At 44.7% G+C, this 27,977-nt stretch overlaps 2 protein-coding genes across 4 annotated transcripts in view; one reads left to right on the forward strand and one right to left on the reverse strand.

Moving 5' to 3' along the window:
- The first annotated feature begins 532 nt into the window (after nt 1–532).
- On the forward strand, nt 533–6,597 carry PCSK9 (proprotein convertase subtilisin/kexin type 9). Its single transcript, XM_054834411.1, has 12 exons — nt 533–749; nt 839–1,027; nt 1,179–1,302; nt 1,505–1,638; nt 2,254–2,395; nt 2,499–2,695; nt 2,846–3,029; nt 3,335–3,505; nt 3,755–3,903; nt 4,016–4,181; nt 4,441–4,622; nt 4,909–6,597. Exons 1-12 carry the CDS (start codon nt 588–590, stop codon nt 5,074–5,076), a joined length of 1,968 nt encoding a protein of 655 aa, XP_054690386.1. The 5' UTR covers nt 533–587; the 3' UTR covers nt 5,077–6,597.
- Nucleotides 6,598–7,665: 1,068 nt separating this feature from the next.
- USP24 (ubiquitin specific peptidase 24) overlaps nt 7,666–27,977 on the reverse strand; it is a 65,739-nt gene continuing 45,427 nt past the window's right edge. For 2 of the 3 annotated variants that reach the window (XM_054833384.1, XM_054833382.1), the window contains 26 exons: nt 27,824–27,943; nt 27,440–27,565; nt 27,137–27,235; nt 26,845–26,927; nt 26,478–26,619; nt 25,915–26,034; nt 25,295–25,515; nt 24,729–24,853; nt 24,010–24,151; nt 23,510–23,660; nt 22,089–22,184; nt 21,344–21,447; nt 20,799–20,912; nt 19,943–20,039; nt 18,346–18,462; nt 17,600–17,692; nt 17,160–17,265; nt 15,919–16,040; nt 15,284–15,397; nt 14,949–15,014; nt 14,611–14,677; nt 12,387–12,465; nt 11,707–11,782; nt 10,758–10,844; nt 10,314–10,424; nt 7,666–10,145 (listed from right to left, as the gene is read on the reverse strand). In XM_054833384.1, coding sequence (XP_054689359.1) covers nt 10,083–10,145; nt 10,314–10,424; nt 10,758–10,844; nt 11,707–11,782; nt 12,387–12,465; nt 14,611–14,677; nt 14,949–15,014; nt 15,284–15,397; nt 15,919–16,040; nt 17,160–17,265; nt 17,600–17,692; nt 18,346–18,462; nt 19,943–20,039; nt 20,799–20,912; nt 21,344–21,447; nt 22,089–22,184; nt 23,510–23,660; nt 24,010–24,151; nt 24,729–24,853; nt 25,295–25,515; nt 25,915–26,034; nt 26,478–26,619; nt 26,845–26,927; nt 27,137–27,235; nt 27,440–27,565; nt 27,824–27,943 — 2,841 coding nt within the window. In that variant the 3' untranslated portion in view covers nt 7,666–10,082. The remainder of the gene's footprint in view (nt 10,146–10,313; nt 10,425–10,757; nt 10,845–11,706; nt 11,783–12,386; nt 12,466–14,610; nt 14,678–14,948; nt 15,015–15,283; nt 15,398–15,918; nt 16,041–17,159; nt 17,266–17,599; nt 17,693–18,345; nt 18,463–19,942; nt 20,040–20,798; nt 20,913–21,343; nt 21,448–22,088; nt 22,185–23,509; nt 23,661–24,009; nt 24,152–24,728; nt 24,854–25,294; nt 25,516–25,914; nt 26,035–26,477; nt 26,620–26,844; nt 26,928–27,136; nt 27,236–27,439; nt 27,566–27,823; nt 27,944–27,977) is intronic. The other variant, XM_054833383.1, reaches the window with a different exon arrangement.

Raw genomic sequence — 27,977 nt, forward strand, 5'->3', positions numbered from 1 at the left:
CTCTGTAAAAAATGCCTAAACAGGATTAGAGGCTTTCACGGAAATTTATCTCCGAAGTAAGCCAGTAAGAGGCACATAAAAGCTTTCAGCCCTCTCTGGAAACAGTCCTTGAGCGTCTGCGTTTTGCTTGCCAGAGCTCCCAGAGGTGCACGGGGGCTCCTGGGGGAATTCGGAGCTCCCTGCCCAGCAGAGCCCGGTGCGGGCAGCGCTGCCAGCCCCCCCTGCTCCCTCCGCGCCCCCACGACGCGCCGCTCCCCCGCGCGGCTGCCGCCCCACGGCCCGCGCCCCCCCCCCCGCGCCCCTTCCCGGCCGCGGCCCCGTTAATGGTTAACCCGCCCGGGTGGGCCGATGGGGCCGGCGGCGGTGGCGTGATCCCCGCCCCGCCGCGCCGGGCAAAGCCGCAGCCGCGGGTCCGCTCCGGCTCCTCGACTCCGCGGGTCCGCTCCGGCTCCTCCGCGGGCGCGCAGAGGTTCCGCGGTTCGGGTCGCTCCGTGCCGAGGGCCGGGGGCCGGGGGGAAGGGGGGCGTGGGGAGGGGGCTCGGCGGCTCCGAGCATCTCCGCGCTGCCCGTCGGGGGTCCGGGCCGGCATGGCCCCGCGGGTGCTGGCGCTGGTGCTGGCGCTGGTGCTGGCGCGGGCGGCGGCGGAGCTGGCGGAGGAGCTGGTGCTGGCCCTGGGGGCCGCCGAGGAGGAGGCAGCCGCCGTCGGGGCCGCCCCCTCGGGACCCGCTGCCTTCCATCGCGCCGCCAAGGTGAGGAGCGCGGGGCGGCGGAGGCGGCCGGGGCGGCCGTGTGTGGGTTTGGACCCCCAAACCCAAGCCTGGTGCTTGCGTCCCCGCAGGCGTCGTGGCGGCTGCCCGGGCGATACGTGGTGGTGCTGCGGAAGGGCAGCGGCAAGGACGAGGTGCAAGGCACGGCGCGGCGACTGCAGGCCCGGGCGGCTCGGCGGGGGTACCTGACCGAGCTGCTGCACGTCTTCCACCTGCTGCCCGCCTTCCTGGTGAAGATGAGCAGCGACGTCCTGGACACGGTACGGGGAGCGGGCGACGGGTACCCGGGAGTTGGGTTGCAGTGGGGGGCGGCAGCAGCAGAGGTGGGCGCTGGCTGGGGGGTGGCAGCTCTGGCCCTGGGGGGAACAGGAGCTTTGCCTTCACGCCGGGCGCTGTGCCTCCTCCCCGCAGGCACTGAAGCTGCCGCATGTGGAGTACATCGAGGAGGACGCCTACGTCTTTGCCCAGAGCATCCCCTGGAACCTGGGCAGGATCGTGCCGCCGCAGCCCAGCTCGGGTGCCTACAGCCCTCCCAGTAAGTGCTGGGGTGTGGGGGGAGGACCACGGGGGTTTGGGGAAGGGTCAGTGACCCCATCCCCACTCCTGATCTCGAGAGGATGGGGATATCCCCCTGCCCCGTGTTGCCGCGGGTCTGGAGCTGCGTTTTGGGAGCATCCCAGGTGGTCTGGGCTGACCGTAGTGGTGGTTGCCTTTCCCCCCGGCTGCACCCCTGATAGATAAAGGTGACCTGGTGGAGATTTACCTGCTGGACACCAGCGTGCAGAGCACCCATCGGGAGATCGAGGGCAGGGTGTTTGTGACCGACTTCGAGAGCGTCCCCGAGGAGGATGGCACCCGCTTCCACAGGCAGGTGAGCCCTGAGGTGCCTCATGCTGCAGCCTGGCAAGAGCATCCCCCTGCACCCATCAAACCCTGAATGGGCTTGTGAGGCGTCCCGGGACAGGAGATTCACTCGGCTCATGGCAAAATGCCGGGCAGGACATGCAGCAGCGGGAGCTGTGGTCCTGGGGGATGTTGGGACCATCCAGGTGGTCTGTTTGGGGCTGTGGCCGAGCGGGGCAGGATGCGAGTCAAGGGGAGAGCGGGCTGGGTGGGGCATGGGTGCGAGTCAAGGTGTTGTGGCAAGATGGAATCGAGGTCCGCCCCACAGACGGGTCCGTGCAGGCTGCCTGCACCCTGCGGTGGGTGTTAGTGCTGCCTTGCATGGCTTGCATTGCTGTGTGCACAGGGGAGCTGAGCGCTAGCACAGCCCCAGGGAAGGCTGGCTGCGTCCCACATCCTTTCTGCCAGCTTTTCTCCTTCTGCACAGGATGATTTTTTTACCTTTCCCCCGCCCCAAAATATTTTTCAAGATTTATTCTGCAGTGGGATTTAGCACAAGGGGTGGGGTGGGGAGGATGCTGTGGGGTTGCAAACCTGCTTTGAGGCAATGGGCTGGCTCGTAAAACCGTGGTGCCTGTGCCAGGCCAGCAAATGCGACAGCCACGGGACCCACATGGCCGGGGTGCTGAGCGGGCGCGACGCCGGCGTGGCCACGGGCGCCAACATCCGCAGCCTCCGTGTGCTGAACTGCCAGGGGAAGGGCACCGTCAGCGGGACCCTCATCGGTGAGTCACCCCACGAGCCGGAGAGGAGCGCGCTTCCTCCCGGAGCCCCCTGCCTCGCCCCGCTCCTGCCATAGTTTCCCGTCCCTCATCTTGTCCCTCCCAGGCCTGGAGTTTATCAAGGCGACGCTGGAGGCTCAGTCCTACGCGCCGCTGGTGGTGCTGCTGCCCTTCGCCGGCGCCTACAGCCGTGTGCTGAACGCCGGCTGTCGGCGGTTGGCGCAGATGGGGGTGGTGATGGTCGCAGCTGCCGGTAACTACAAGGATGACGCCTGCCTGTACTCACCAGCATCCGAGCCAGAGGTATGGGCTGGGAGGGTTCCCTGAGGTTTGGGGACATGCGGGGACATGCTGCCACCTCCCCAGGCTCATCCACTCCAGTGCCGTCAGCCGAGTGGGCTGGGGCTGCACGTCCCATCCTGCCCACGTCCCCCTCCGTCACCGCCCTGGCAGGTCATTACGGTCGGTGCCACCAACAGCGAGGACCAGCCCGCCTCCATTGGCACCCTGGGCACCAACTTCGGCCGCTGCGTGGACCTGTTTGCCCCGGGAGATGACATCATTGGCGCCTCCAGCGACTGCAGCACATGCTTCACGGCGCAGAGCGGGACGTCGCAGGCAGCCGCGCATGTGGCAGGCGAGCTGGGCTCCGGGGTGGCAGGCAGGGCTGGTCCTCTGCTTGCTGGTGCTGCGCACGTGTCCCTGCGGGCGCCAGGCATCAGGGCTCCTGCGCTGCGGTCATTTTTGTGTGCCATGGTGCCACGGTTTTGGCATGTTCGGCTCATTTGAGTATTGCAGCCTGCACAAAGCTCCCGCGTCCCGTGTGGATGATGGGCTGCAGTGATTCCTCTCGTGTCTCTAGAGTTGCGTTGCTCAGGGGAGTCATGTGTAGGCGACTCTGCGGCCCCCGGTTCTCACTGCAGCCCCCATGGCTCTCGGCAGGCATCGCCGCCATGCTGCTCAGCGCCGAGCCCCAGCTGAGTTTCGCCGAGCTCCGGCAGCGCCTCCTGCACTTCGCCAACAAGAATGTCATGGACACGGCGTGGTTCCCCGAGGAACAGCGGCTCCAGACACCCAACAGCGTGGCTGGGCTGCCCGCCCGGCTGGGCACAGGTAAAGACCTTGGCTGCCTGCTGGGTGCCCGGCAGAGCTCTGCCCTTACAGGGAAAGAAGTGCCAGGGTGAAAGCACGGCACGTTGCAGGGCATGTTCCTTCCCGGGCTGTGCCGGGGACGGCTGAGCCCGAGCGCGGCTGTTTGCACGCAGAGGGTAGGGGGTGGACTGGCAGCCCGGTCTGTGCCGTGGGTGCTGGGTGCCGCTGTGGGTGTCCGCCCCGCCGCTGATGCCATCTGCCCCATTGCAGACGAGCAGCTGTACTGCCGCTCGGTGTGGTCGGCACGCTCGGGGCTCACCCGGCACGCCACGGCTGTGGCTCACTGTGCCGGCACCGAGGAGATGCTCAGCTGCTCCAGCTTCTCCCGCAGCGGCAGGCGGCTGGGGGAGCACATGGAGGTGAGCAGGGCATGCGGGGACAGAAGTACTACCCCTGGGGTGCCCGCCGGCCTCGGAGGGGTGTCCCCAGGCCCCGAGCACCCCTGGTGACACCGTGCTGCCCCGGCTGCAGGACAAGGACGGGCAGAAGCAGTGCGTGGCCCACAACGCTTTCCGGGGCCAAGGCGTCTACGCCATCGCCAGGTGCTGCACGCGGCCCAGGACCGAGTGCCAGATCAACGCCAGCTCCCCAGGGGCCGAGGGGGCCGGCTGCTCCCTGCGGGACCACGTGCTGACCGGTAACGCCTGACACGGCGGGCTGCAGAGCCTTGAGCCAATGTGCTGATGGCCGGGGTGTTTCTGCCAGAAAAACTCTGGGACCTGGGGGTAAAAGGGTGGGTGTGAGTGCTGAGCTGACGGGGGGGTGGGACACACGTGCTGTGTGCATGGGGGCGGGGAAGGCTCAGGGCTCAGCAGGAACATCCTTTAGCGCCTGCGTGTGCACTGGGACACTGCCACGGCCGCCCGGCGCAGACAGCCCCTCTCTCCCGTCGGCAGGGTGCAGTTTCCACTCCCCCGCCGCGGTGCTGGGTGATGGCGGCAGACCCGTCGCGGCGCTGGGGAGCGGGCCCAGCCACTGCGCCGGCAGGACGGAGGTGATGGCGCACGCCTTGTGCTGCCCCGCCACCAGCCTCGAGTGCCGGGTGAAGGAGCGCACGTCCCTGGGCTCTGCGGAGAAGGTAGGGATGGCGCACGCTCCGCTGCCATGGTGCTGTCCTCGCCTCTGCTCATCCCTCTGCCACCCCGATGGGGGGTCGGGTTGGCTTCCGTATCTCATTGAGGCCATAGCCCCAACCCCAGCCTTCACTGGTGTCCCCAGTTGCCCACCTGTAACGGGGACAACCCCCTGGCTGGGGTCCAGCAGCTCAGGGTGACACCGGCCACATCACCCTGAGGACCACTGGGGATGGGCAGACCCCTGCCACTTGCTGACTCGTGGAGGGTGACCTCTTCTCCCCCCATTAGGTGACGGTGTCCTGTGACGACGGCTGGACGCTGACAGGCTGTAACGCCCATTCCCAGAGCCCCGGCACCATGGGAGCCTACGCCGTGGATGATACCTGCGTGGCAGCCAGCGTCCCGGGCAGCAGCGCAGCCGCCGCCATTGCCATTTGCTGCCGGAGCCGGCAGTAGGGACGGGCTGAGCTGGAGACGCGGCATGCCCGGCGTAGCAGGGATGGGTGCCTTGCTGGACCACTGTGTCCCTGGCTCGGTACCTTCCCGGGGCTGAGCTGCCGTTCCTGGCACGGTCCACGCTCTGACACGCGGCTGCCGTGATGGTGGGCACAAGCTCGTCGCTCTCTCACACGCCGTGGGGCCGAGGCGGCTCTGCAAGGGCTCTCCAAGCAGCCCCCGCGCAGCCGGAGCCCTGCCTCATCGCGGGAACCATCCCGGCATCCTTTCCTCGCCGCGCACCGGGTCTTTTTATAAATACCCCGACTGTACAAAGCATCATGGGGCTGTTTGTTCGCGTTGTTGTCCACCACCTTTTTTAAAAAAAAAAATAATAATTGCGGTGAGGATTGCTCCTTTCTTTCCTGGTTAGTTGCTCATTAGATGTCAGCTAATGCCTCTTCGCATCTGGAAAATCGTAGTTTAGCTATTTTTTGGGCAGTTTTATAATTGCCTACTTGTGTACCTAGGAGACTTCTTTACTTTTTAGTTTAAACAGTCTGCTTGCTTAATTAGATTTTAATCTGCATTGCTACAGAGTCAGCTACTGCTTTGTTAGTGGGGGTTTTTTTTTTAAGTTGAAGTTAATGATCTGCTGGTGTTATGCATTGCTTTAACAGTTTCCCTTTCAGGGTTTCCCAAAACACGTAGAACTGGCTGCAATTACTTTTTTTTAAAAAAAAAAAAAAAGGAAAAAAGAAAGAAGAAAAAGCTTTCATAGTACCTTGGTTTTTACATTTGTACCTTCAATATTTATTTGGAATTTATAAATAAACATTTTATAACTGTCTTTTTAAAATAAAATTCATAGACCAGTAGATATGATCCATTGTCTGGCTTCATGTGCGTCCCCAGGGGGAACCGGTCTGGAAGGGGGAAGCTGGCATCCATCTGGCAAGGATGCTGCTCCCCCAAACGAGCTCTGCTTCGTTAGCGAGCCAGCACAGGCCACCACCTTGGGCTCCGGAAGGGAGGCACAGACAGCGTGGGCACCCTCCCCTCGCCCACAGGTGGGCTGTCCCACGCAAGAACAAAAGTTTGTTTTTAAAACAGCGGTGTAGGACAAGAGCTTCCAGTTACGGAAACAAACGACCACCCAGCTTTGGGGAACATGCCCTCGTGCTTCGCTCAATTAAGTCTTCAAGGCTTCGCTCAATAAACATCAGGGCTCCGGAAAGAAGGTAAAGTGTAGATGCTCAGAGATGCAGAGCAGCAGGGAGAAGCTGAGATGTACCAGAAGCCACCAAAACTGGGTCTTATTTTTTGGGTGATTAGCTACCTCCTGGTACTACAATATATAATTTGTGTTACTTGAGGACAGATGAAAAAATAAAGCTTGATACCACAAGCAGCAGCCTAACCTGTCGCTTTGGCTCTTTCCCCACCAACAAGCCCCTGAGGGATCTGTTACTCCAGCTTTAATTGGCAAGAGCAGACAGAGACCCTGTGGGAAGCACCACTTTGAAAGTTTAAACCTTTCAAACTTGTTACCTACAGATGGCAAAAGCCCACCCCTAATCTAAACACGTAATTACAGACCATGTATATAATTACAGCCCCTAATTTCATCAGCTATAATCTGAATTTTGCCCAAAGAGGGCAAGAGAAAAAGGGATGTTAGCCTAAGAGCTCCTGAACAGCTTTGATGCAGTTAATCATTTTTCAGCAGGTTCACTAGTCTGTAACCTCTCAAAACACGCATCAGGTATTTCACCTCTGCTGACTTCCCTGGGAGAGGGGAAGAACCTGCTCCCCGCTCCCTTGTCGGCTCCCAGCAGAAGGTGCGAGCACGTTCCACGCACAGGAAGCCAGATACAGCTTTCACGCCTTAGTTCAAGCTTACATAAGCCTGGTGGAAGGAACCAATCTTCAAAGATTAGCCCTTGCTTACTATCTTGTACTGTGGGTAAGCAGAAAAGCCCCTCTCATCAAGGAATAAGCCGCGTTGCGGACGGTCCCATCAGCGTTTGCAATACCCAGGCCACGGCAGTGCCAGTGGAGATGGCAAGCTGGGCCACGCTTGAAACGTAAAAGTCTTTGCCCTTAGAAGAGAGGACAAAGGCAGGGCTGGCAGCCCTGTCCGTAGCTCCTAGTTCTGCTTACGAAGGCAGCAGGCAGGTGAGCGGGGGAATACCAGCACCGTGGCACTGCTGCGTGTCCGGGTTTCTGCATCTCGCACCAGGAGAAAAGGCAGTATTCGTTCAAGTCCAGATCGCCTGCAGATCTTGTTATCTGACACACAAAAGCCGGTCTAAGCCGTGGCTGCAGGCGTAGCCAGGGTAAATCATTCTGCTAAGAAGGTCAGAAGAAGCTGCACATAGATACAAATCTGACAGCGCAGCCGAAGATGCCACGGCATAAGGATATACAGCAGCGCAGCTCCGGGGGCTGCTCGAGCTGCTTTGATTTACTCTGGCCAGGAGCCAAAACAGCAATCAGGGCAACCTCTCGGAGCTTATCATCTGCAGGACTGGCCTAAGAAGTTTCAAGATAAGAGGATCAGTAGGACAAGAGCATAGCAGCGTGTGCGCAATCTAAAGATTACACTAGTTTTCTGTGAAAGGAATAACTTTATTCCATTGACCAGGAATCCCAAGACTGTTCATCAAGACTGCCTATTTTTCCAGTGCCAAATGTCTACGTATTAATCAGACAATACCTCTCTGAACACTCACAGGCAGGCTGCGGCTGCTCCTCACTGAACATTTTGTAAGCAGTATAAAAACATTTTCATCCAAAAAGATTGGCAGTAAAAATTACAACATATAAATGCATCACAATTTACACAAAAACTAGTTTTGTTGAACTCTATTTTCCAAAAAATAATCTTCAGCAGGTTCAAATGACAGCAGCTGGAAACAAAAATAATTGACCAAGTATCATCTTATTGCAAATTATAACCACTGACTTTGTACAAGCATGAGCAGAACCATGAAAAAGTTTGTATTGGTTTCAAGTATACAGTGGTGATGAGCCATCCTGATGCAATTCTCTTATCAATGCTTCTCTGGGCCTGCGGTAATCGAGGACGTTGTTTCCATAGGAAATAACAGGAACCTGAAGTGACAAGTGGTGCCAACCCATAGGAACATTACCAGCTTCTTCCGTCACCACCACCGCTGTGTACTGACTTCTTGTGATGATTTATGACCCGTTAACAAAGTATTAGGGATAGGGGAAGGAAGAAGGGGTATCCGTAAGAAATGATTTATTCAAAATTAATTTAAAACATCACATTTAAAATGTCCCAGCACATTATCAGAAACATTTATAAAATGCTAACTCTGCCATGTGTCTATGAAGACATTGTTTGGAAAAGAAAGCGAGAGATTCACTACGATGCCACCCTTACTTCTTCGCACGTGCAATTTATGACGACGGCTCTCTTAACCCGCAATAAGTTATAAAGCTGTACAGCTGAAATCAGATTGGATGTTTACTTCCAACAGTGAAATGACTGGTTAATTCCAATATTAGTGCACAACAGTGAAAAGCTGTCTGCTGCTTCTTGTTTCGGCAACAGTATGTAAAAAGAAAAAAAAGGCACTTTTTGGCTAGTTGTGCCTTTAACTTGGCAAATTTATCTCTTCTGGAGGTACCCAGGCACTCCTTAAGATGTCCCCCGTTTCTGTGCATGTTTGTTTATATAATTTTTTTTAAAGTAAGGCAGAATCCATAAATAAAGGCAAAAAGCAGTGCAGAAAAATGTGACAAACGCAAAATGTACAAAAGATGAAGAGTTAGTTGGCACAAAAGAAGCTAGTAGCCAGAGCCAGAAATCACTGAACTGCACTTGACATGGAAAACAAAACCGTGCTCAAATCATCGCAACTGGTTTCCAGTTGTTTATGAGCAAATCAAAAGAGCTGTGATATTTTAAACGTTGCCTGGTCAAGTGAAAATACAAACAAAGCCAAATAATTCTTTCTCCGTGTTAAAACTACTATAAAATCTGCACAACAGTGTCCTCAACTTACTCAAGGAATTATTCATCGTATACAACCAATACCAACTTTCTCAGTAATTTCAAAGCATAAGCAAGTGATTGCAGATCACATGATTGAGACTACATTTTATTCAATATGTCTCCAAAGGTTAAAAAAATTTAATGAGTAAAACTGCAACAGAATTCCATCTTAAAGTGCTTTTTTTTTTCTTTTAAACTACTCATTAACTTTTTTTTTTTAATCCACCAACATCCTTCAATAATAAACACTTGCATACCTAGAGAACAAAGCTTGTCTTTTATCGCCCTTCCCAATTGTCTGTGGTTTTTGGAAGGGCTCCAGAAAAGATGACCCATTCCAGAGCTCCTTGACCAAACCATTCTGTAAGGAATCACTCTCCTTACAGAGCAATCTTGCTGATCCTTCTCATAAAGAGCTTTACAAATTAGCAAGGAGACATATTAAATACAGAAGTCCTTATGTAAACCCATTCTTTAACTAATATTTTACAATGAAATGTAAGTCATCACACATCTTTACAGAAATTTGAATATTCCTATTCAATATTATCAGAAAGATTAAAAATTTACCCTCCATACATAAGGGCAGTCTGGTTTCTTTTTTCCTGTATAAAAACCAAAAGATTTTTTTTTGCAGCATCACAGAAAAGCAACAGTTTTACATTCACTCATTTAATGTTCACATAAAAATTCAACCACTAGCGTTTGTGTATTTGATAAAATCTTCTTGAACAAAGTGTTTTTGGTGTCTGGACTGTCAAAAGCTACTGCAGGTCAAGATGCAGTTTTCTAGAGCATTTATTGATCTGAAGCCTTCGTGGCTAAAAAAAAAAATGCTTTTCGCTTTCAGGGAAACAACCTCCTCCAGCATTGCCTCCGATCCTGTAACGCCACTTCTCTTCCAGACTCTTCTAACGGCATAAGCAATGGGACTCCAGTTTCAATAGGTACCAGGCATTAAATGTTTGACTTGATCTGGTTTTGTGTTCACAGGTATCCTCTATGGGTCAACATCATCAAGGTCACTTTTAGGCTCACCAATCATCATAGGAGACTCTGAGCCCTTTCAATACAGACAAGGGATGGGGAGAGAAAGATAAGGCACGTTATTTTTGTAAGGCGCACAATTATTGCATCTACATTTAGTGATGGTTCTGACCCGAGCCCCAGGAACAAGCTGTCTAACACAGCAACTCAACAGAAGAAGAACATGTCCTTATTTTATTGTTACCTGCTGCAGGTGTCTCTCTCCATTCTCGTTGGCTGGACTACTTTCTGACCCGTTACTGCTTCCAGACTGATCTTTCTCATTCAGCAAGGCTGTGGCATAGGCCAGCGTGTCCTGAGTTGGAAACAGTCCAAGAGAGTGTCAGGGCCCATGCTGATACCTTCATCTCATAATATTTTATTATTTTTTTTTTTTAAAGTTGATTCTGAAACAATACAGCTGCTGTAGTGAGATAGTTGAGTCACCACAGGTAATTGGGAGGTATTGACTAATATGACTTAAGGGTTACTTTTTTCAGGAACAACCACAGGGTCTGGGCTTCTAAAGGAAGAATGGTCTTAAGTGCACTGGAAAATGCTACAGTTGCCAAAACCAAAGACGCTAACTGAAAAGCAAAAAAGGAAATAATACAAGTTTAACATCGTCTCCCAAGACTGTGACACATACCTGTGCTGAAATAGTACGCTGGAAGGTTTTTGCAGTAGATGTTTCATTGGATACATTACTCTGTGGAGCCCAATAATGTTCAGACATCTGCATAAAAAGCCAAAAAAGCCATAAAATTGCCATACGAGTTTTACATCCGTTTGTGATGGTAAAAATGGTACAAGCAGGACTATCCAGACCTGTCAGCTTGCTGTGCTTCAAGAGAAGAGTGGCAAGAAGTTGTGCCAGCTGCACTGCAAGCATCCCACTAATTCTGCTTCCAGTATTCAGTACGGTACCAGTTTATGCACCCGACATCTGCCTGGCAGCAGCTGTCAGGACAGAAAGGCAGCCTGGAGCTGGGATACTATCATGTTGTACGTGCAGTGCTGGGAGACCAAGCATCGCCCCTGTCGGCAAACCTGGGCCAATTCTGCTGAGCTTTAAGTTTCCAAAGTGTCCGTGGGTATTTATTAAAGATGTCTTGACCAAACCACGTTAAGTTTAGAGGGAAGAACAAAAAAATAAGTGTGTGGGAGGAACAAGCTGTATCTGTCAACAGCTATGTTTTGTGCAAAGCTGCAGTGATTCTGTAAGGAATTCACTCATTTACGCATTCCCTTGCATCAACATGCAGGCAACGGAAAATTGTTTTTTTAGAAAAGTGAAACCTTCTAACGTGAATACAGCAGGACCAAAAACTTCCCACATGGCAAGGAACGCTAATCATCACAACCATTCACACTTGGTTTTATTCACTGTACACACATCTACGCCTGAAGCACATGGGGGCCTACTGAAGCTGTTGCATGCATCAGATTTAGCTGCATCCAAACTGTCCTTGTAAAAAATGAAGTAGCTTATATTTTGTCTTTATAGTCATCTCAAAGAGCCATATAGAGGATGGAGATTTCATAATTCTCATTGCAAACAAAGCGGCAGTCTCTCTGTAAAGTTACAGCCAAACTACCTTTTTCTGTAGCCACTGCACAGCCCAGCTCCAGTGGTGGGAATTCTCCTTGAAATAATCTTTTGCAGTAGGGCACCTTGGAAATTGAAATTATATTTATTAGTCATGAACAAGGCATTCTGGCAAACTTACAAAAAAAATCCAAAGACTTCTCTTTCTTTGTGCTGCTGCCCTCTGTATGCACTGTTATCATCGCAAACTCTGACCTAAACTGTATAGTCCTGTTATTAACTGAATTAGCAAGAGCAATAATGCCTAGTAAAGTTTACACAAAGTAGTCTACTACACAGATTCACGTATTTCAGAACTATGCTTTACCGGGACACGTGCCAAGTTCCAAAAGAAAGAGAATTTAGGAATCAGAATATTTCAAAAATCTGGGACAGTTTTCTTGTTTATCTTGGTCTTAATCCTAGGCTCCTGCTCTGTAGAATGTAGCTGACCTTTGCACCTTTATAAACAGCAATTATCAGTTGTTACATGAGAAATCTATCTCAGGTACTAATCGGTAAAGATCTCACTTCATACTGACACATGTACTATCAAAGACCTTTGAACACCACTTAGATCACAGTAACAAAAGATAAAGCTGATCAAAAGTAGAAAGAGCAGCAGCTTTAATAGTCACAGAGAGGCCTAAGGTAGAGATGAGGTTAAATTCTGAAACCTGTATTACTCACTTCTGAGCCAAAGTAACAAGGAACTTGACACACTGGTAACAGCGGCTGCTGTCCACGTGGTTGCTGTGGTGCATCAAGGCTGTGGGGAGAAACACACGGATTAAAAAAAAACCCCACACTTCAGATTTCTGTGTACCAGTCAGTCTGAAAACATAAAGATGAAGCTAAAATTTTAACTTAGGTGCTGGAAGTTATTTCTATAGATGTTAGCATGAGTATTTGCGTTAAACACACTGCTGTTTTGCTGGTAGTTTTGAGTATTTCCACAACTCTATTGGATTAAAAATAGATCAAAGTGAAAATGCAGTAATTCTTTCAAATGCGGCACCTGAATTTTAAACAGTCCTCTCCTAATACAGTTATTCTTTCCCTATAATCCAGTCTATGTTAGATAATTGCTATGGTTACATCTATCTGAAGGGGGGGGGGGGAAATGTTTGAAACTCCCATAAATGGGCCAGATCACCAGCTTCCACCTGGATCAAAACTTGCAAAGCTAGAAGAATGTTGAAAGCTTCTTCACACAAACAAGCACAGCAAAATTCAACAGCCATCAATCTCTTCTGTAGGAGACTTGGGCAAAACCCCCAGGCCATTCCTACCAGGAAGTTTTCGATACTGTGAATTCCCACATCATTTAACAAAATTCTTTGAGGAGAAGTACAAAGATTTCCACGGAGCTGCCACAATTAGATTTGTTACTCCAAAGTTGCTCTGTCCATAGAAGCCAGCAAAGAACACTGTACTGAAACCTCTGAAGTAGACAAACAATTGCAAGGGAACTGCAAATTCCCAATTTTTCTACCGTGAAAGCACAGCAGATGATTAAAATTACAGCACCTGTGTGTTGCAAATTATGCACAAACACCCTCTTGAGAGCCACAGGAAACTATCTTTTGCTGATTTCCTTTCTTGGAGTAAAGCTAGCCAACATGACCAATCGGTCACGGTCCACGTGCATTGAGACTGGATGCTGTTCAGTGCTGGTGCAAGGAAACTGCAAGGTAAACCCACAATTTTCACTCCCAAAACTCACAGCAGCTCTTGTAAAATACGTATGATTTAATAACATTACACAAAAAGCCTTCAACATAAAAATCCAATTGAATAATTGCACCTCTCCTCTGTAGAGGAAAAAAGGTCAAGTATTGCCCAAGTTACAGAACAGAATTGGTCCAAGTGGGACCAATTTACCCAGAAATAAAATAACTAGCTATTCTCTTACACTGCCACATATTATCTTCTCTTCTATCAGTCATACACCGAAACTACTAAAGGGAAGGGCACTGAAGTACAAGAGAGAAGTAAAGAACAAAAGCTAAATACTCCTTCTCACTAAAACAGAATCCAAAATAACGTTAAGGTGAAAGCCACAATCTGAAGTAGCTCCTCATCCAAACAGCTATGGAAGAGATGCCCAGGCTGCACTAACTGATCAGAGGTGTTCTTTGAGCACCGTGTGGCTACCCCACATTTCTCTTGCACACAAAGCATCTTCTCCTGATTCACATGAAGTAAGCTCTCATCACTTCTGGGACTTTTCTGTTGTTTTTGAATACTTTAGGAAGTTCACTTCAGTGAAGTTTCTGTATCAAATGGAGAGATAACATTTTGTATGAGCAGCAAATGGGAGCCACCTGTCAGATGATGAGGCTATCCTGCGGTTAGTAGTATTAGCATCTGTCCATGCTGAACCAGTTTCTTTTTATGGTAATTGGGATGCTGACAAAACAAAAAGATTGGCAATTTCTTGAGATATGCAAGAGATAAATAATCTTTAAGGTTACAGGATTCATAGAGCTACTCTGTTATGTTAATCCAAGGTACTTGTTTTTTTCCCCTGCATTATGTATACACCCTGATCTGCTTCTTATTTATCTTATTTATCTCTCCTGCCAATCTCTTGGTTAAGGTTTCTTAATGTCACTTTTTAAGTACAAAAGTACCACTCTTCTCTAGGTTCTCCGACTGCTGTTGTTGGAGATAATGAATTTTTCCCAGTTAAATTCCTTTCCAGTTTGCCATTACTATAATATTCTAATGCTGATTTTGGATTTTCTTAGAGTGTTTTGTGGGGTGGTGGTGGCTAAAATCAAACAGTGTTGAGTTGTTTTCCCTGAGAAGTAAAACAGTTTAGAAGTATTAGAAATGAGGAGATGATATGAACCATCATCAACGTAAGGGTCAGTAGGAGACAGGAGCGTTCACCCACTGGCTTACTTGCCTATTAATCCATTTTCAGTTTCAAAGGCAAATTTGATGCGCTCTACTTGCAATGGGTCTTCAATAACCTGTTAGGAAAGAAAAAGATCAATATAAGTAAGCTGTGTGTGATACCTATATCTATTCTACGAAATGGTTTTAACCACATCAACATGAAAAACAAGTAAGACTTGTGAAGTTTCATATAGCACTGGATTATGAAGACAGCAATTTAAAAAGTAATAAAAACTCCAGACTGAAGGATTAAGGACACATGGATGCTGAAATTACCAATGCAGTCCTGACTTTTTTCATTACACATTGATACAAAATCTATCCTGTACAAGTCTTTTCACCTACCAGTATCTCATGGAGTAAGTGGAATATGTTTTTCAGTTCATGAGGTGGAGCAGTTTCCAGCTGAGTCTGCATGTCAGAAAGAGAAAGTTACTTAGTAAAATATGTTGATGATGCAAAGAATTACGAGACAGCTTTACAGATTTTTGAAAATTTGTTGTTTTAAACAGTAAAAGCTTAAACCTCCCCCCAAATCCACCAACCCCCACCCCCCCAAATCCAACAAACTGTCCTGACTGTTCTGCAGATCCCAGTGCCATTATAACACATAAGACACAGTACGACCAAAGCTTAGAAAAAACACTTATGCAAAAAGCTTATCTTGATTATCTCCATACCTTGATAAAGTGTAGCACAGTAAAGGAAAAGTGCTCATTACAAAAGCAGCAGTACACCACCATCTCAATGAGAACCGACAGAGATCCAGTTAGCTCTCGCAATGCATACATCACCTAATGGAAAAGTGCAAACAATTTCAGACACAGCCATACAATTATTTCTAAGAGATGGATCAAGTTTATTATAGAATGTTAGTCTTTTCCAGGAAGGATGTAGTTTTTTCTCCCAGCATGGCCCAGTTTGCTGAACCCCCTGCCCTCACAGGAGTCCATTCAGCTCCTCCTGCCCGCCTCCAAGGGTCTGGCCAAGCATGATCCATTAAGCCAGAGCAATTAAAGTTAGCACCTCCAGCTGACATATAGTAACTGACTGCATGGGCACTTGCAAAACATGTTTAGCTGTCCTTGCTAACTTCATAAACTCTCTAACCAGACCCCTAAGTTTAGAGATATACTGGAAAATAAAGGTTTCAAGAAGAAACCAAAAGTGCCTTCTTGTTCAGGCTCAAAATAATAACCATATATTTCCCCCCCTCCCCTGCTGCTTGCTTTTTAATATTCAGTGTTTTTCATATAAGGATACTTCAAAGAAAATCAGACCAGCTTTTAGGTTAAAGCAGGGCAGAAACAGATACCTCCATTAAGTAAGGTTTTCCCTCAGACAGGAATAACAAGGCTTCCACTTCTTCATGGAGTGTCAAAAGTGGACCTGAAGCAGTGATGCTTAGAGGTGGACGCTGCTTAAAGAGACCAGGAGCTATAATAGCAAATACAAAAACAATCCACTAATAAATCAGATTGTTCTACACACCTTGAAGACACTGTCACTCATTTGGCTCTGTCATCTCTAACAACATTCATCTGAACTAGCTTATAGCTAGTACCAGTCCAAGTAATCTCTTGCACACTAAAGTGTCATTTACATTAGTGACAACATAGGGAAATTAACTGCAAGAAGGCCAAAGCAAAAATGTTCGTATTTACTATCAATACTCTGAGCTTTAGTCTCCCTCCCAATCACTGTTGCACATTCATCACATTCAGAATGTTTACCACCCTTCTTTTACTTTATTTTTTTGACTGCCTCCAACTCCAGAAACTTTTAACCCTAGACAGAAATCAAGTTAGCCTTTTAAAAACACAACTTTAAATTCCTTCTTCAGGAAACTTAATATCTCAATTCATTCCCTTATCATTTTTATTTCACAGAATACCAGGTTGGAAGGGACCTCAAGGATCATCTGGTCCAACCTTTCCTGGCAAAAGCACAGTCTAGACAAGATGGCCCAGCACCCCGCCCAGCCGAATCTTAAAAGCGTCCAAAGTTGGGCAATCCACCACTTCCATGGGGAGATTATTCCAATGGCTGATTGCTCTCATTGTGAAAAATCTTCCTCTTGTGTTCAACAGGAATCTCCCCAGGAGTAACTTGTACCCATTCCCCCTCACTGGATATCTGTCTCTAAGAAATATCTAGGAGAGTATTTCATTGCTTGTTTTTCAGTAGCTCTAAATACTCCCCTTCAGATTAGCAAAAAGCATAACAAATCTAAAATAAAATGTAGCCTGTTAGGTTGCAAATCTGTCCCAGCCAACAATGACAGCTTGATTTACTCACATGAGGAAAATCTTTTAGGCATATGGGGAAGGGTAGAAGGCATAATAACGTTAACATGAAGATTTCCCTTCGCCAGTGCCTGTAATACTGTTTGCCACAGCCTCTCAGTACATTTACAGCAAAATAAAGAGTAATCAAACGTATGTTAATCACTACCGTCTTAAATTCAAAGTGATTGTATTTTTCCTCACTGATATTAAGTTATTCCCAAAGTAACTGAAATACAGAGCCACCAAAATGTAAAGACGCAATTCTTACCAATGTTTCTTTGTGAGGAGACATCAGAGTGCAAAACAAGTAGCGCTACAGTGTTGTGAAGATATCCAAACTCACGTGCTTGTGCTGAACTCCACCTGCGATTCTGCTTGATCCAAAAGAGAGATTTAATTAATTTTTGATTGGTTAATTTAGTCAACTTCTAAGTCAAAACAAAGCAATGTCCTTAACAGTCCACCGCCATTTTTCTAATACTTTGAAGTTGGTGAAAATTTTATTATCAAAAGCTTGACGCTCACTTCTGTCAACACAGCTATTTTCATGTTAACTACACACAGGCAAAGACTTGCATGAAGTTTACAGAATAATCCGAGGAGTAGTCCATTCTATCACATGAAAAGTATTTATCCATAATTTAAACATTGTAAAAATATGGGGATGGACAAACTACAGCACAAAACCACATGGTAGGTAAGCTTTACCTGGTTACTCTGCCGGTTGGGGCCAAGGAGAAAGTTGATCATGTGCCTCAAAGCAGAGTGTCTGAGAAGAAGACTGCTAGCCCTTATACCCTGCTGTTTAGACAACAATAAAAATTACATTCCTGTGCAGGTAAAGAATTAATGCTCTAGGGAACAAAAGTAAAATGCATAGGCTAAACACTGCATTTCCTATGCTAAAAGAAAAAGTCACGCAGATCAATAAGCTACACTTCTAAAACATGTCTCATTATAAAGAGCATATTATATAAACTTGACCAGAATCAGCATATGCAAAGTAAGTGTCATATACAAAAAAAACCCCAACCAACAAAAAACCCAAACCAAACAAAAAAGAATAGGGGAATAGAGGGAAACCATACTGATGTGAACAACACAGTCCAGTTAGTTATTCTGCTTCCTACAGGACAAAAATCCTGAACACTGATTTCTTTATAATTTTTTTTTTTTTAAGAACAGCCAAAACCACCTCCCAAAACAGAAACCCAACATTTAGACTTCGGAAATGACATCTTCAAGAGGTATACTTTGCTTGTATATTTTGGTGTGATTTTATCCTAATCCAGTGTTCAAAGCCATTTACTTTTCAAAAACAGAAAAAAAGAATACTCTAATAAAAGGTCTGGAAGAGTTTCATTGTGCTGCTTAAACCTCTATGAATATGGATGACTAGCCATTTTACTATTGTCCTTTAAAATCAAAACAACATTAAAAAAATGGTTTCTTACCTTCTGCACAAAGTTGTTGAATAGCAAAAAGTACTGAGCACAGTTTTTACAGTTTTCAGGTACATCTTTATCCAGTAGAGCAAGTAGCACCTCCAATAATTGATGTAGACTTTTCAACTGTGAAAACAATTATTAATTTGAATTTAAAAAGAGTCGTCTACTGCTTAAAACCCAAAAGTTTCATGTATCAGAGTTAATGTATACGGTTAACAAAATCCTACGTATGGTCAGATACGCTTGCTGTGATGAATATGAGTAGCTAACAAAGGATTGCAGCCTTCCCATTTTTAACTCTTCTGAATGAATCCCACATATATTGAACAAGAAAGTAATGAAAGTATTGGCATGTAGGTAACTTCCTCAAAGAAGTAAAACTCAGCAGTTACATGAGTGTGCAATATTTTTAAAGCAATTCAAATTACTCCTTAGAGTGAACTGATGTTCAAACTCTGCAGACATTACAGTGATGCAAAACAAACCAGATTAGAAGTGAACTGTCACTCAAGGTCTCATGTTCGCGTATTGTCACGCTCAACTATGCAAAAAGCAACGTTAGCATTTAGTTTGCATCAAAGCACACTAAGGGTATACGCACCGGTATATAATTTATTACATCTCAGTTAACAGATAGCAACTAACAGCCAAGAGGAAGTAATCAAAAACTATCAAACTATATTGTACATGTTCATCTCCCTCCTACTGTACTCAAAGATTGCTATGAGGTCCTACGAGCTATCAGCTCTAAATAAGACAAACTTTCCTAAAAGAAGCCTCTATGACTGTATTGTCTTCCATCCATGACACTAGATGAAAAACAATATACAGACCTCAGAAACTGGATAGAATAAACATTCTATTGCACCAAGTATTAAAATTTGATGTACAAAAAAAACAATTGACTGAACAAGACTTGGAAATTTAAAAGTGTCCAAGTCCCAACTGACAACTTACAGGAATATGCCAGAACACAGATAACACTTCTGTCTGAGTTCTCTTAATACAAATGACTTGGTTCGGAGATCCCAAGGGAAATAAGTGAATCTCAGACATTTTACAAAGGACTCCTTTTCACAAATTTCCTGCTGCGTTTTCCTACAATATCAAGATCAGTCAAATATAACAAAGCTGCACTTCTTAAACTTACTTGCCAAGATTTTCTAACAGAAAATGAAACCCTTGAACAATAGCCATAGCTATGGTCTCTCTCTAGAACAAGATAGCTCAGTTACCACTCCTATAGGCTTCAGAGTGAGGAAGGAGAATCAGTTAAAAATTAAGCTGATTTCTGGAATCTCTCAGTTACAGAAAAAGAGAATAAATCTTAAGAAAACACTGTTTCCAAACTATTAAAAGAATATGTGGTTTCAGTTTATAAGACAAGCTTTATTATAACTAATACTTTAAATTCTGAGAATTACAGCAGCATGTTACCTCCTAGGGTAGGAGCAGACAGGCATTAACCTATTCAAGAAACGAAGAGCTACAAGAGCCTTTCGCCTTGTCATTAACAAATCACACAGCACTGTTTGCAAACGCAACAAGAGCCACGAGGAGAGACAACCAATCATTGGATCATTGGTGATGAGGTGACACTAACCTTCTCCTGATAAAGCAAGGCACTGTCGAGGGTTTTTTCAAGAATGGTGGCTACAGCAACTCGCACCTCCCTTACACTGCATTCCAGGAGGAAAGTCCTGGAAGATAAAAGGTGAAGCTGCAAAGAGAACTGGAATCAAAGTGTACACACAGTTACTATGATTAAGTGTGGTGTTTATTATTTTAAAAAGGATAACAGTCCAGATAGTTCTTGCATTGTACTTCTGTGGATAAGCTTTAACTAATTTTCCTGCAGTCCTGCTTGTCACTAGTAAGGTCTATAATATTACCGTATATTTATTCATTCAAATAACAAAAGAGCTAAAACTAACAGCTGTCATAGAATCTTGTCTTTCAATGCAACTTTAAAGATAAAATTTTCTATACATTGATGCATCTCTTCAAGTGTGTCAGTTCTCCAAGAATTTGTCTTAGATGTTTTCAAAACACCCATAAGCTGATCTTGAGCTTGGCCAGAAAAAATCTTTCCAGTTTATCTGTGACCTTTGTCAGGTAAGTATTTAACTTACCTTACCCCAAACACTTTCATCACATTCTCCTTTCCCACCCCTTGCAGAAGTGACTACACAAACTGAAACACATTCCAAGGCACTGAATCCGCATCCTCCTCAATGTACGCTACACTATTTTATTAGGTTTTCAGAACTACTCGGAAACCTGCACAATCAGAGAAAATACTAGAAATAAACCCCTAAGTGATTATCTAGCGTGCCTGTTTAAAGAATGTGCACAGTCACCTCTTTGGGAATACATCAGTATAGGCCACATCATGTTATTAGGAAGCTTTACCCATACACGAGACACAAGACACCCAAGACAGAATTCCCAGTACTTACTTTAAAAGCTCCCGGCCCTCTGGCCCCACAAAATGTTCAACTAACCACTGACAAGCATCAATGCTTTTGGAGAGCAGTGCATCTATGGTGGCAATCCATTCTTCTGTGTCAGCCCTTTAACAAAACAGGGACAACTGTCAGTAACGAATGAGAAAAAAACACCTCCAAAACCTAAGCCATGTTTCTTGTTTGCCAAATAGAAAGAATGTTTCCTTTAATTGAAGATACACTAGATGATTTCAGACAAAAACCACTTAGAGAAGTATTTTGGAACAACTTGCTGTCTTCAAATCTGCATTAAAGCCTTTCCACGCCCAATCCACTACCACTGAAATAATGGAGAGCCGGGAGCAGCAGCAAGCTGTCAGGTTATACGCGACCCTCCTTCCTCTCTCAGATTTCTTTATGATGGGATTCCAGTGCAAAGCAGAAACGTATTGCTACTCCCATGAATGTCTATACTACCTGCAGTATTTCAAGGTGCTGTAGGTACAAGCACGAAAACTTCAGAATATGTTGTTACAGTACCCAGCACAAGGCCTTACCTGAGTTTCTTCTTGGTTCGGAGATAGGTTTGGAAGAGGAACTGGACTGCCAGCTGTAAGCTCACCTTTGCCATGCATGGGTAATAAGGATGCTTTACCTTAGTCTGAAAGAAACGTCAAATTTACTTCAGAGCAGAAGTATGCCTGCAGCACATGTGCTGTATCTTAAACACATCAACATTTTCTATTCAAGTAATTTACTTCAGTTGGAAAAAAATAAAGCAAAGCATATTTCTGTGCTAAAAACGGTCTCCAGTGCTGACCATGCTAGTTAACAAATATGTGAAAACAGGAACAAACTTGCTGTAAGGCCCACTAGATCTGTGGATTTAATAAATGCTGGTTTGTTTTCCATTTAGAAAACCTTAGCTAGTAAGCTGTATTTCCAATGAAAGTCTACCAACTTTGAAGTGACTAACACCAACTTTTGGATCTTCCATACAGAGAGGAATTTCTGTCCCTCTGGAGCTCAGTTTGCGTCATTTAAAATGGTCTGTGTTATTTCATAAATTTTACTATGGCACAAAGATGTTTCTCCCACTACTAGAACAGGAGGCTGGAGTCTGCTTTGAGACAGATGTTATCAGCGTTAAAAATTATTGGAGACAATGAATTGGTCAGCTGGAAAAGCAAAATCACATCAACCCTTCTCTCCCAGTTTTCATGGTTGTGACCCAAATAGCTTCTGTGGCCCTTTCTACCCAACATATTCCAAATGCTCTAAGATTATAATCCAGGTACTTACAGCATTCAGTGAAGCTAATGACAGAACAAAACTGAAGTAGTCACTGCTGTATACATCTCTGTTCTTCATAAATTTCAAGTTTTCATCTCTCACCATCTGTAAAAGGCAAAAAAATTAAAATATCGTCAAAGTACATTTCTCTAATTAAAATCGCATATTTTATGTAAATGTGCAGTGTTTAAAAATCAGTGTCAGACCTATTCTGTTCATGCTCTGAATCATTACTTCAGCAGAGGGGAAAATACATATGGGAGACTTAGAAAATTTGTATAAGACTAGTGAATTTCTTCCAAGGATATTACAAAACACAAGACAACAGATGAGGGACTTAATCATTTGGCCACTAAGGGAAAAGAAAAGGGAAGAATTTCTATTTTGGCTTGCTTTTAATAAAAAAAAAAAACCAAAAAAACAACAACAAGAGAACATCCTTCAAACCTGAAAGGCTTGCTTCGCAAATTTAGACGTACAGAGCAAGGAGCCACAGTATAGTTGCAAGCTGCAGCCACAACAACGTACTTAAATGCCAAGCCCCTCCCTCTTTTTTCAAATGAGATTTTGCTGAAAGACTCTCAATAAACGTGAGCAGAGTTCTGTTTATTGTAATAACACAACCCTGGATACAAGAATGCCTAAAGTGACTCTTCATGCCCTGGTACAGCCCATGTGGAGGGCCAGACACGGTCTGCACAGGTTATTCTGACTGTATATGTGATGTAAGCTCTCTTGCACATCAGCAGGATGGTGTGTGTTCAGAAAGCCAAATATGCAAGACTCTACCCTCTCCTGTATGGACCAGAGTTGCAGGCCTGCAAACTGAGACCTTCCTCTTATGACAGCCTAATACCCAGGTTCTACCATCCTCTCACTGCTCTGCCATTGCCATCACACCTGTTTTCAGTCCTGACTTCCAAAGTTGCCTTCAACATCCATGTTTTCCCCTTTGAGATCATATTCAGTATTGCCTAAGTTAACAGACATGACCAGAACTGAAGCTGGTTTTGGTTTCTCTCCCTTCTCTTCCCCTTTCTACATTCTTGTGAACTCAAGAACTTGAGGATGACTGTAACTTGCCATTGTCTCCATTACTCTTACTTCAAATGAAGCATCTTCTCAGCTCTTCTCTCTCCCTGCTTGGTTGCGGACTGCTGTCATATCTCATGTCTGACTACCTTGCCTGCAGTTTCTCCGAAGCGAAGAATGATGGGTCAATTTTGTGAGACAGGACAGCAAAACTTACAGTAACATCCTACTGAACAGCTTTTATTCTGACATTCTTTATGTCAGAATCCAGAATTATTTTTAGCTTTGCTTTCAAGAAGGGAATTACTTCAAGAAAACCTTCAAAGTTACTGTGTTTCTCTTACTATGTGCTTAAATTTCATGAGTAGGATTTAGTTGCCACTTTCAGAGTGCACTACCTGATATATCCGCACAGGCATTTTCTCTACAAAAAGTCCCTTTTTTTCTCCTTTTCGAACCAGCTTAGTCAAGATAGACAGGCGGTCACTGTTGGGCCTATGGGGTCGAGGTGATGACTGGGGTGAAATTTCTGGTGAAGATGGAGCAGATCTGAAATATATACAAGCTCAAGGTGAATAATGAAATCCTATGACAAATCTACAGTTCAAGTTTAAAATACCAGTATAGCCAGTATAATGTTAAGGCAAATTTAGATGACAGTCTAAATACTTCTTGAGGCTGTCAGTCAGCTTGAACTTTTTACTGCAATGGTGACAGCAGTATGGAAGAGGAAATTCTGAAAGCAATAAAAGACTATTCATTAAGCAGCTTAAAACCCAAAACAACAGAAGGGTCAGTACACTCCTTTGTCGAACAGGAGTTACTCATTTCTTAGCTCTGGAGATAGAGTCTGGATATCAACATAAGAGAAACCTTTACAGACACAACAGGAACTTACAACGAGAGGTCCTCAGCTTCTTGACGCACAACACTCACTCGACTTTTCTTTGGTAGGACCGGAGAGTTCTGATCAGACACTCTCTGGTAAAACAGCATATAGGCATTCCAGTAGCGCCGACGCACATCAGGGTAAGGGTTAGCTGAAAGGAGAAAAGGCAGTCAGTGAAGGCCTTTGAAGGTTTCGTACCTTCTTCATTCCCACAGAGAAGTGAAACTGGGTGTGCAGGTAATATACACTGTGGCAGTATAAGGTCATCTGTCAGATCAAAACATCAGAATTATGAAACAAGTGAATATTGGTGGAAATGTATTTGGAATTAATTCCTTAAAGCATTGAAAAGTTTAATTATATGATGCCACACCATGTTCTATGCACAATTATTTTCACTAGCCTAAAATAAAGCCTGTTTTTTGTGGTGGTTTTTTTTTTTTATTAAAAACCCCACCCTATTTTAATGGGGTACAATTTTACTTTTGAATCTCTTCTGCTACTAAGTCTGCAAAGTGCTGAACAACAGTGAATATGGTTCAATTAATATTAGGCTGTATACAAGCTGTTATGTCCTTCAGTAAACAGAAGACTTTAGGAAAAAAACTGTTTCAGAAGGACTATTAGACAAAGTAACTCAAAGTAGATATAATGGACTGAGATCTACCTCTACTGAGAAGCAGTATGAAATATAAAGCTACTGTAAATCAATCTATACTTCTGCTTACATTGATCATAGACTTTAGGTCTATACTCTCCACCAAAACATTCATATTCCAGGGTTTCATCAGTTAAATCAAATTCTTCAACAACGGTGTCATTAAATTTATACCACTTTCCTTTTCCACATCCCCTGTGATCAAAACAGAATAGAAACACAATGGAAACAAAAGTTACTTGATTGTCTAGTAAAAAACTGAATGACCCGAATACCTTAGAAATGACAACGCTGAACTCACATTTGTTTTGACAGTAAATAGCAAGCTTAGTTCAAATCAATGTCAGTCACATTTTTAAAAAATAAACTTGATTAAAAATATGAGAAGCATATCACCTGCAACCAAGTGTCATAGGAAGCCCTCAAACTGCAATACAAGGTACGTAAGAATTGCTGAGACTTTTATAATATGGTGTCCCATATTATTGTGTTACTGCCTTAACACTCACAATGTTGGGTGTTAAGAAAGGGAAGAATGCTTCCAATAGAGCTCTGAATGGCTCGCTATACCTTCCCAAAACAAGTAGTCTTTAGCCAGCACTCAACCCCCCCCCCCCAAATCTTCTTGGCCATTACCTCCTGTCCTTTATAAAGGAGTAGTAGTGCCCTGCGTGTGCCTGGCCACTGTGAACAATCACACCAACCAGCTCGTAGTTTTCTGTAGGGGCAACTTTCTTCCTTGGGGAGCCTCCACCTCCTTGATCTGCGTTTCTACCATTGTCCCCCACTTCCGAGGATGAGTCCTGGCGAGCCATCCCTGACACAGTGTAAGGTTCCATGTTCAGCATCCAGGGAAACTGTTTGAAGAGATATTTCAGATTAACTAAGAGATTACATTGTGTACATGCTTAGTGTAATTTTATGAGAACTGTATTAATACTTTCCACACTGGGAACACCAAAGGAAAACATGGTACTTCAACTTTTTATCCTTATGACACAGAAGTTAAATAAAATGTCTTTATGGAGGTTTTTGCTCTAGCTTTCTGAAAGGATTGCAAGAATGCTGCAGACAAGGAAAGCTGTAAGGAAAAATACTTATTTTCTGTAGCAAGATCATGTTGTAAGTGTACCATGTACTCAAAATCTCTGTATCAAAATGTGGGGGAAAGAAAGAAGAATTAATAGTAACAGTGAGAGTCCACTTCACAAAGCAGCGGGGGGCAGTGGGGGTGTCATACAGAAAAGTTTTCTTACCCTTATTTGTTCATCATATTTAATAGAACGTCCACTCTCCCAATCAAAGCCAAATCTCATCAGGTGAATCACCAACAGGCTAGGTAAGACTTTAATGCATGTGCGCTTCACTGTAGTTCTCTTAAAAAGAAAAAAGAATATCACCTCTATCTACTTCAAGCATTCTGTAGTATTCTTCTACAGATGGACAATTCCAGCTATCCCAAACTGATGTGCAATACAGCCACGGGAGGCAGGATGGCCATAGGATGACTACATTACGTACAGACAGGGTACCATTACAGGCATTTCAGAGTCTGTGCAGTGGGCTGGTATGTTACAGAACATTTTACCACCCTGCTATCCCTCTAAATGTTCAGTCTACAATATGTCTTACAAAGGGAACTAAGAATGCTATCTGCATGGACTGCTATCTTCATGAATGTATGGATTTAATGTCTTGATTGTGACTTCAACATAGAAAGAGTAAACAGTATCCAAACATGGCTTCTATGACCATGTAACGCTTAAGAAAAAATCAAACTAGAGCTGAATCTTCTTTCACACACATTAAGAACTAATACCTTTTCTTTGCATTTTTCACAGTAGTATGCATTGCTTCCTTCCAGAACTTCTCCTCTAACAAACTGATCCAAGGATATTTCCAGACTTTGACATGAAGTCACACCTAGGTTGAGAGCCATGAAGGCTTCCTCACGCTCATACCTAAATTCAAGAAGAAAAAGTCAAGGCATTGACAGAGTAGAACCTATCCAGCTTGCATTAACAACACATACGCTTAGGAAAGAATACCGCATTTGCCCCATAGCTATCAACAGCTGTGATGCTCACAAAAGCGTATGTCTCTCTTCTCATGCTATTTTGACCTACATATTTTAATAGTTACAGGAGCACATAACTTGTTAACTAATGCACTAAATTTAACATTACCTGTGAGGACAGTCCTTGCAGATCTTCTGATCAGAGAAAATTCCTTGAAAAGTATTCTTAAATATTTGGTCTCTTCCTATTTTCTGTTGGAGATGTAAAATTAGACATGAGTTGGGTATATTACAGAGTGAAAGACCAAGAAAGCAATAGAAATTTTAAACTTCTTAATACTATGTAGATTATAAAATAAGCCGAATAGCTCTCTGCCTTCTTTTCTGAAGAACAAAGGAGAGAGACAAAAGGTACCGAGGAGATGCGTACAAACAAGGAAAGAAATCCCTGAGGTTTTTACCTTGAGGTACTCATCCATTTGATCTATAAGACTGGTGAAGAATTCATAAGCATCCTGTTGCTCTCTAACATAAAGTTCCTTATTCCACATCTTGAAAATCTATATAAACAGATATAAAAAGATGGTTGTTCCATGAACACATCACCAGAGAAAGGGATTTTTTAAAGAAATTTGTTATTTTTACACATTTTGACTTTTTGAAGTAGAACTAGCTCTCTAGAAATTCTGCAATGAGAAAAGGTTGAATGAATAATTACTTGCTAAGTAGGAAAGCTATATATTCTAAACGAAAAGATGTAATACCTTCCAAAAGTTCTCAGGTACATAATACTGTAGCTTGCTTTCCATCAAATGACCAAAAAGAGATTGAACTTGATAGAACACGTTGTCATCTGGATTGTCTGTATCATCATCAATGGAAAGGAAGGCCTGGAAGGAAACAAATAAATGAACTTATTAAAATTTGTTCTTGGCAATATTATTACTGTAAGTTGTCATGACACACAGCACAGTAACTTATAATTCATATATTTATTGTGTGTATAAATATATATATATGCAGACACACATACATACACAGTTTTATTTGTTTTAAACAATTCATTTACAAATAGTGCTAAGATGAACTTTCAGTTTAGGTGACAGTAATTCCAAAAAGAGGGCTTTACTGGATGTTGAACCAATTACCTCTGGTAGACCAGGCTGCATATATAGCTGCTGGAAGACTGCATTCATGTAACAAGTAGCACCACCATTCTTCAGTCCCACAAATCCTGAAATGGAGCGACTATCCACTGGTGGAAGATACTAGAATGACAAGCACATTTTTTTTGTCCCAGTA

This window comes from Grus americana, chromosome 8, assembly GCF_028858705.1.
Source record: "Grus americana isolate bGruAme1 chromosome 8, bGruAme1.mat, whole genome shotgun sequence".
Lineage (NCBI taxonomy): Eukaryota > Metazoa > Chordata > Aves > Gruiformes > Gruidae > Grus > Grus americana.